This window comes from Sinocyclocheilus anshuiensis, unplaced genomic scaffold (assembly GCF_001515605.1).
Source record: "Sinocyclocheilus anshuiensis isolate Anshui unplaced genomic scaffold, SAMN03320099.WGS_v1.1 scaffold1355, whole genome shotgun sequence".
NCBI lineage: Eukaryota > Metazoa > Chordata > Actinopteri > Cypriniformes > Cyprinidae > Sinocyclocheilus > Sinocyclocheilus anshuiensis.
In genome coordinates this window covers 473,471-481,467 of record NW_015540070.1, presented here as the reverse complement: position 1 = coordinate 481,467, position 7,997 = coordinate 473,471, and the positions used below count along the sequence as shown (strand labels likewise).

Here is a 7,997-nt window from a genome sequence, read left to right as displayed (position 1 = left end):
CAGGGCAGCGGGAAGTTCGGGGAGGAGTTATATGAAACGTAGTTTGCGGACCAGTGTTGCCAAATCCGCGATTGCCACCGGTTGTTTTTTATGTCAGCAGGTTGAAGCGACCTCAATAACGTGATATTTAGGCCCTGGAATGTGAATTGTACCAGGAGCACCCCGCCAAAAAAATGTGTATTTTACCCCCAACGCGATTTTTACTGGGGGACCCCCTCGAAAGCAATTGGGCTATTTTCAGGCTAGTTTTGAGTAGTAATTGGGCGGGTTTTGTAGCGAAAACCTGGCAACCCTGCACCAGACAGAGCTGTCGGCGATTCTTCCTATTGTAAAGTCATGCAGTGTGTAACCTGTCGTCGTTCCATCGTGCAGTGTGAACACTGCAACAACTGAATGCTACCCCAGATAGTCGTTCAGTGTGAAACCAACAGTGATGCGACGTCTTTGAAAATCGTGCAGTGTGAACTCGGCATTAAGTGCATCCAGCTGAAATGACTGAAGTAATACTTGAACTTACTCTGATCTCACGGCACACAGATGTGAGTTTTACGCTGATTCTGAGAGGAACCACTGAAGAACCGGTTCCTTGTTCTCCGCCAGCCACTTAATCTTGGCTGTTGTCTTCTCGATGGCCTGCTGCAGCGCTTGAGTTCCCGAGCCGAATCCGGTCTCAGCATTATCCTTTTGGAAGCGTTTCAACTGAACAAAGACAGCGAGGATTTCACACTTAAGTCAGGTTATGTCTTATAAGCCTCTCACAGTGCATGCAATAGATTTTTGATGTGTGGTTGTAAGGTCAAAGGTCATGTACCTGACTGAGTTCAAATGGTGTGCAGAATCTATAGGTGACGTCACTAATCAGTCTGGAGAAAGTGAATGATCCAGTGCCGTACCTGTTGAGTAATACCAAAAGTGTGTACTTTTACATATTTTTCTCTTTCTCTCTCTTTGTGTGTGTGTGTGTTATGATATTTGGCATACTTACAATTTGAAGAAATAGTCCCAGTTTGCCCGGACAAAATCCCATGCCAAAGGTTGTCCAATAATATTACTGGCAATGTACCCAATGGTAGAAGTGGCGTCCTGTTTGCGTATCTTTTCTGGGTTCATAGTGTATTCCAGGTACCTTATTAAAACATGAAACAATTTACAAGTTAAACTCCACAGTTCCTAGAGTATTACAATGCATCTACACAACTGGTTCAAAAATACATTAGAAATGCAATTCAGACAGGTGGTGACTTGAACACACAATTTCTATAATAAACATGTTTAGAATTTCTGAATTCAAATTTATTTTGATATTTGTTTTATGGAGCTTTAAGTATAAAAATGTGATTCCCTCTTAAAAAGTACAATTAAAAGTCCCACAATTAAAAAAATTGGAAGAAAAAAGTGTTTTGCCATAACCTTGTCATAAAAAAGCATATTGCATAATAAGGATATGAATATTAAGCTATATTAATATTGGAGAAAAAAAATACGTTGTGTTAAGATATTTTGTTGTCTTAAACGATAAAACTGGAAATGATTTAGGATGCTTAAAAATATCAGAACATGATATACAAGGTAAGTTCTGTTCAGGTTTATTAGGTATAACCCCCAAAAATGTGTTCGTCATTCGAAAGTTTCTAAGAACTTGAGTGTTAATATAAGTGGTTTAAATTGAATTTATTTCAGACATCATGTCTTTGACCCTTATGCTTTCCCAGAGCTACCTGTTCAGTAACCAGGGCACTTTGGTGCATGCCAGAGCCGATCTCAGTTTGACAGCTTCAGCTGCGACTGTGGCCTTCTGGAACATCTGCCAGCCAAAGTTCCACTCTTCTGTACCACCTGCAGCGATGGCATCACAGTACACCGTCGACCTCAGGTTAGGGTGAATCCTGAACGGAATTTTTTTTATTTATTTATTTATTTCATCATAAATGCAGCACCAATAAATTAAATATTGTACTATTTAAAATAGCTGTTTTTTAAACACATTTTAAAATATGATTTATTCCTGAATATGCTCAAGAAACAATTCTAGTTATTATCAATGCTGAAAACAGTTGTGCTTCTGTTTTTTTCTTTTTGAAACTGTGATATAATTTTTCAGGATTTTTTCGATGAATGGAAAGTTCGAAAGAACAGCATTTAGATGTCTTTACTGTCACTTTTGACCAAATTAATGCATCGCTGCTTAATAAATTCTTTAAAAAGTCTTAATAAACTCAAACCTTTAAATTGTATTGTACATTCAATGTGCAATATGTATATTTTTTAATTTTTAATATTTTAATTCTACATCAGAGAGTTGTATCAAAATATTAGAGGTATGTTTCTGATCTTATGGTGCACAATATTGGTGCACTGTATTAAAATATGTTAAAATTTGTAAACTTTTATCAAAATGTAATAACTGGTGTAACTCTGAAATTACTTTCCTTTTCAGATGATGTTACAAATCACACTTTTCAGCCCATCCCTTCAAATCGCCTGCCTGCATTCTGGTATCTAACACTGATTTTTTACACTCACCAATTTACATGTTTTCTCATTGAATATCTTGTTTCACTCTGAAATGCAGCATCACATTACGGAAGTAAATTGAGTTGTGAGTAGTGTTTGACTTTAACATTTAAAGGTGGGGTATGAATTTTTTCAAAAATGCTTTAGAAAACTGAGTCGGGCCGAGTACCAAAACAAACTTGTAGCCAATCAGCAGTAAGGGGCATGCCTACTCATGATGGGGACGAGAGAGAGTTCAATGCACAGGATGGACATTAGCCGAGCCGAGCGACAGAAAGATAGAGATGGCGGATAAAAAACAAAAGAGGAAAACGTCTGCGGAAACAAAAGAAGGCTTACGATAAGGCAAGAAGTAAGACCCGTGTAAATATTGGATCAGCTTTCCAGCGCTGGAGAGAACTCAGGGAGCGGGAAGGCCTGCGATCGGACGCAGAGGTTGCTTTGCTTCTTCTCGATAGGTGAGTGTAACATTGGTTTTGCTTTGTTTCACAGAACTAATATATGCTGGTATTTGCTTGAATATGCTCGTGTGTCATAATCGTTGCCTGGGTTGCGTACGTATGTGTGGGGTGGAGCTATCAAAATAGGGGAGAGACCATTTTGGGGTAGGTGCGTGTTTGTTTTGGTGATTTGAAATATCAACATTGGCTACCAGAAATCACTTACCCTACCTTTAATGAATCAACAGCCTATCTGCTAATCTTCAACATGTTTAACAATACTTTTGGATTGAACCACAGTATTTTTAGAGTTTACCACGAAAAAAAAAATCTGTTTTATAAGAGAAGTCACTGACTTTTTGCGACAGGTGGGATTCAGCTTACGGCACTTCTCATTCATTCCTATGGTATCCATAAATGGCGACTGAGTGTCGTACAACTCTGTAAGGCTGTAATGTGATTGGTTATTAAGGCACACATGATCCAAGTTAGCCGTTATACTTTCTCCAATAGTAATACAGACCCTCTCATCTCCCTGTAGTATCACGCAAACATGATGTTGTCAGAAACTGATGACATATATCCTTTTAGCACAGTACATGACAAACACTGCCTCATTTTAGTACCATACAATTTCTTTAATATTGTATTCTGTGCATGTATACAGTCCATAAATCATTAATTTACAAATAAACCAAAGCGTTAGACAGTACAAGGAAAGTACAGAATAGCTTTTGTGATGAAAACATGGTCCTTGCTTCTTAAAGTAAGAAAAGTAATGGCACAGGCACATTTGTCTGATTCAGATGAATTCCAAGTGAAACATTTATTGCAAAATCCTCTTTGATCAAGCATTTACACACTTTTTCACATGAGTTTGTTCACATGAGTAATGTCATGTTGTTTACCTCAAATGAGGTGATCTATCAAAATTAGATGGCTTAAAGGGATAGTTCACCCAAAAATGAAATTACCCCATGATTTACTCACCCTCAAGCCATCATAGGTGTATTTGACTTTCTTCTTTCAGACGAATACAATCAGAGTTATATTAAATAATGTCCAGGCTAATCCATGCTTTATAACGGGAGTGAATGGTAGCCCAAAATTTGAAGTCCAAAAAATTGCACCTATCCATTATAAAAGAAGTCCACACGGCTCCGGGGGTTTAATAAAGGCCTTCTGAAGCGACGCGATGCGTTTGTGTAAGAAAAATATCCAAATGTACAACTTTATAGACCTTAATCTCTAGCTTCCGCTAACTGTCGTACGCTCGTTCACGAGAGAGTGCCGTTATTTAAAGGTGCTGTATGTATGTTTTTGACTCTACTAAAGCATAAAAATACCATAATATGTTTGCAGATATTTAAGAAACATGCTACGTTAATATACTTGTTTATCTGAAAAACAATGCTACAGTCATTCTCCTTTGAAAATGTGCGTTCCGGGCCGGAATGTCGATCTCTGTTTTGGTTTGTGAAACACGCCCACTGCCAGTTTACCCAATTGTATTTCGGCACCCCGGGTTGCCAGTTGGCGGAAAACTCAGCGTATTTCATTTAATTCATCGTCAAGTGCGCTCGTTCCTGTTGGTGTCGTCAATCTGGCAACCTGCGTGTGCGTCACGTCTGAGGAGGAGGGGCCGGGTGAAAAAAACCCTCTCCAATATTTTGATTAATTATTTGGACTGCAATACCTAGTTCAACCACTCGGTGTCAATCCTACATACAGCACCTTTAATATAACTCCGATTGTATTCGTCTGAAAGAAGAATGTCATATACACCTAGGATGGCTTGAGGGTGAGTAAATCATGGGGTCATTTTCATTTTTGGGTGAACTATCCCTTTAACTCTCATGCCGCATAGATGAGTAAGAGATGAGTATACACAGAATATGAGTTATATGATAAATATTTCCAAATATATAAACAAAGTCAAAGCCAATATGCTTTTTAAGGAAACCACTTGGCATTGACTGAAAATGTTAGCTCGGCACTTATAAACAAATACAAAGATAAACAACAATTGAATATTTTGAGCTATAAAAATGTTAAAAGTAGTATTTGATAATGTATACACATATATAAAATCAAAAACATTTGAATTTTGTAAATTGATATGCAAAATTCTCTTTGGTCTGCATCTTGTGGATGTATGTGCCCAGACACAACATGGAAATGAATCTACATTTACACCTCAATCATTTTTATTTCCAAACGAAACCGAGGACCTCAGAAATACTGCAAACAAAGTAGCAAAAAAGGCATATACAATAAAATAACCGTAAGTTGTTTTCCTCACAGGCTTTTAAGTTTGCTTTGAGCAGACTGTGTTTATGGCAGTGCGAGAATGAGCCGAAGAAGTGTGGCGCCCTCTTCTGGACGTGTCCTGTGATGCAACAGTGCTGCATAGATTTTTCAAAGACTTCCTGTGGAATGGATTTTTTTTAGGGTCGTCATCAGGTGGGACAATTGGGAATGTTGTCCCGGGCCTTGTGAAAGGGCAGCCCACCTATAAAATTTGTTCCTGGCCCCCATGAAGTTTACCTGTGTATCTTGTCCAAAAAACGGGGAGAATCCAACATAAAATAAAGGTTCATCCATTCCAATACTGACGTTTCACTGTCTCTACACCATCAGCAAGTAAAAGCGGTCAGATAACAGTAGCGAAACTGTAAATTCGGTTTCCTCTTCAACATTTGAAATTAAGGATGTAGAGTCTGTCCCCTTCGCAGTTCAGCAGGAATCTCTGCTTATGATTTTTCTATTTGGTCTTCTGAGAGCCGATCATCACCTTAGAGACAAAGTTGACAATAGCACTGGCGGGCTGCTCGGGGTCGTGTTCGGCAAATAGGTGACACACATTCTCAGTGCTGCTCCCGCTTTTCCTCGCAATGAAGCCAAAGATCCTGTTTTACACACACACGCATACACAACTATGAATAAATATACACACTCAAATACAGAACTGGCACTACTTCAGAACTGAGATAGCCTGATTAAAACTTACTTTGCAGTTGTGCAGCCGTCCCGTGTCCACCTGTGAATAGTGCAGGAAAGAAGTCAGAACATCCAACAAAAACCCACTTACACCAAAACATCCAATTACATTGTGAAGTCTAAAATTTTCTTTACAAATGTAAAAAATGTAAGACTATAGATAACTATATATTAATGGAAAGCAGGCAAACAAGATGGCACTGTGTGTGTGTGTGTGTGTGTGTGTGTGTTACGTACTTCCTGTTCTGAGGATCCAGGGCACAGAATATCACTGTGTTGACAGCATAGTGTCTCCTGAAGAACAATCTGGAAACACACAGTCATATAAAAACTCAGGACAACATTATATGTATATACATATATAAAGTTTCTATGTGTAAATTTACACTACTGTACAAATGTTTGGGGCAATTTTTTATCACTCTTGATTACTTTGCATTAAATTGATCAAAAGTAACAGTAAAGACATTTACAATGTTTAAAAATATATATATTTCAAATAAATGCTGCTCCTTTGAACTTTCTATTCATCAAAGAATCCTGAAAAAAAGTATCATGGTTTCCACAAAAATATGCAAATGTTTCTTGAACAGCAAATCAGCATATTAGAATGATTTCTGAAGGATCATGTGACACTGAAGACTGGAGTAATGATGCTGAAAATTCAGCTTTGCATCACAGGAATCAATTACATTTGAAATTATTTACAAGTAGAAGACAGTTATTTTAAATTGGAATAATATTTCATAACATTACTGTTTTTTAATCAACTAAATGTAGCTTTGGTGAGCATAAGACACTTTTAAAAACATGAAAACATTTTACAGACCCCAAACCTTTGAACAATTATACACAAAAACAACAGGTGATTATTGAGATGTGGGACAACACATTACACAACTTTACCTAAGATTAGCTTTCAAAATAGAAACACTTCCACTACAACATTATTCAGAAAAGATTGTTAACATAAATGTACCATTTCACTCACGACAATACATGATCACTAAACCCCTAAACCCATCTAAATATAACTCAATATTTGAAATATAAAGAGAGAGACTCACTTCCTCTGGTTGTCCGTGAGGGTGATTCCCTGTGCAGACACTTTAAAGTGAACGACGGTGGATGTGGGTGGTGGATCCATACTGAAAATCACAGTGGTGGCCTTCTGAACACCCTGAACTCCTGTCAGAGACTCCAGATCCACACTGCCCAGGAACCACACGTTACACGCTGAGCAACAACACACACACATTAACACATGGATGAGATCAAATAATCACTGATATTGTTCAGATATTTCATTACCTGCTCCCTGTTTGAGTAGCTCTGCTGCAGAGTTTGTAGATGAAGTCTGTGGTGAAGATTCATTTAACTCCTCTAGAGGATCTAAAAGAAGTCTTCAGTTAGCATAGAAACACTAACAACATAAAACTCACGCAGACACACCCTAATATCATAACATACCTCTGTTTGGGATGATGAGTCTGCACGGTAAAGCCAAGGGTGTGACTGAATGCTGACACACCAAAGCTGTGAGACTTCCTGTATAGTAGTATATATTTATTTAATGCCATGCCAGCATCTTAGGCTATTTTCATGGCAAAAACAATTAAAAAAATACAAGTATAACAAATACAATAAAAAACAGCAAACAAACAAACACAAATTATATTACACAAGATTTGTGAGACTTCCTGTACATACAGGAAACACAATATTTTAAGTTGAATGTTTTACCATATTTTCCAAACAATAACAATGCATGGTTGTAGCAATTTTGCTTATTTAAAAATATATACATTACCGTTCAGAATTCTGGAGTCGGCAATAACATTAAAAGATATGTTCACTATAGATGGATTTATTTGATTAAAATACAGTAAAAACAGTAATATTGTGAAATATTATTAGAATTCAAAATAACTTTTTTCTATTTTAATAGATTTTATAATGTAATTAATTTCGGCAATAAAAACTGAATTTTCAGCAGCCATTACTCATATAATATGATATACTGGTTTAGTGCTAAAAAATTTA

The 7,997-nt window shown here is 37.2% G+C and overlaps 2 protein-coding genes across 7 annotated transcripts in view; both read right to left on the bottom strand.

Moving 5' to 3' along the window:
• Positions 1-535: 535 nt before the first annotated feature.
• On the bottom strand, positions 536-2,491 carry LOC107687189 (aminopeptidase N-like). The gene is made up of 5 exons (XM_016484421.1): positions 2,457-2,491; positions 1,719-1,886; positions 986-1,126; positions 812-893; positions 536-699 (listed from the first exon to the last, which is right to left on the bottom strand). Exons 1-5 carry the CDS (start codon positions 2,489-2,491, stop codon positions 547-549), a joined length of 579 nt encoding a protein of 192 aa, XP_016339907.1. The 3' UTR covers positions 536-546.
• A 2,259-nt stretch (positions 2,492-4,750) lies between these two features.
• Positions 4,751-7,997, bottom strand: part of LOC107687175 (tensin-3-like) — a 57,044-nt gene continuing 53,797 nt past the window's right edge. For all 6 annotated transcript variants that reach the window (XM_016484399.1, XM_016484400.1, XM_016484398.1 and 3 more), the window contains 6 exons: positions 7,425-7,502; positions 7,266-7,346; positions 7,022-7,190; positions 6,192-6,260; positions 5,965-5,994; positions 4,751-5,863 (listed from right to left, as the gene is read on the bottom strand). In XM_016484399.1, coding sequence (XP_016339885.1) covers positions 5,719-5,863; positions 5,965-5,994; positions 6,192-6,260; positions 7,022-7,190; positions 7,266-7,346; positions 7,425-7,502 — 572 coding nt within the window. In that variant the 3' untranslated portion in view covers positions 4,751-5,718. The remainder of the gene's footprint in view (positions 5,864-5,964; positions 5,995-6,191; positions 6,261-7,021; positions 7,191-7,265; positions 7,347-7,424; positions 7,503-7,997) is intronic.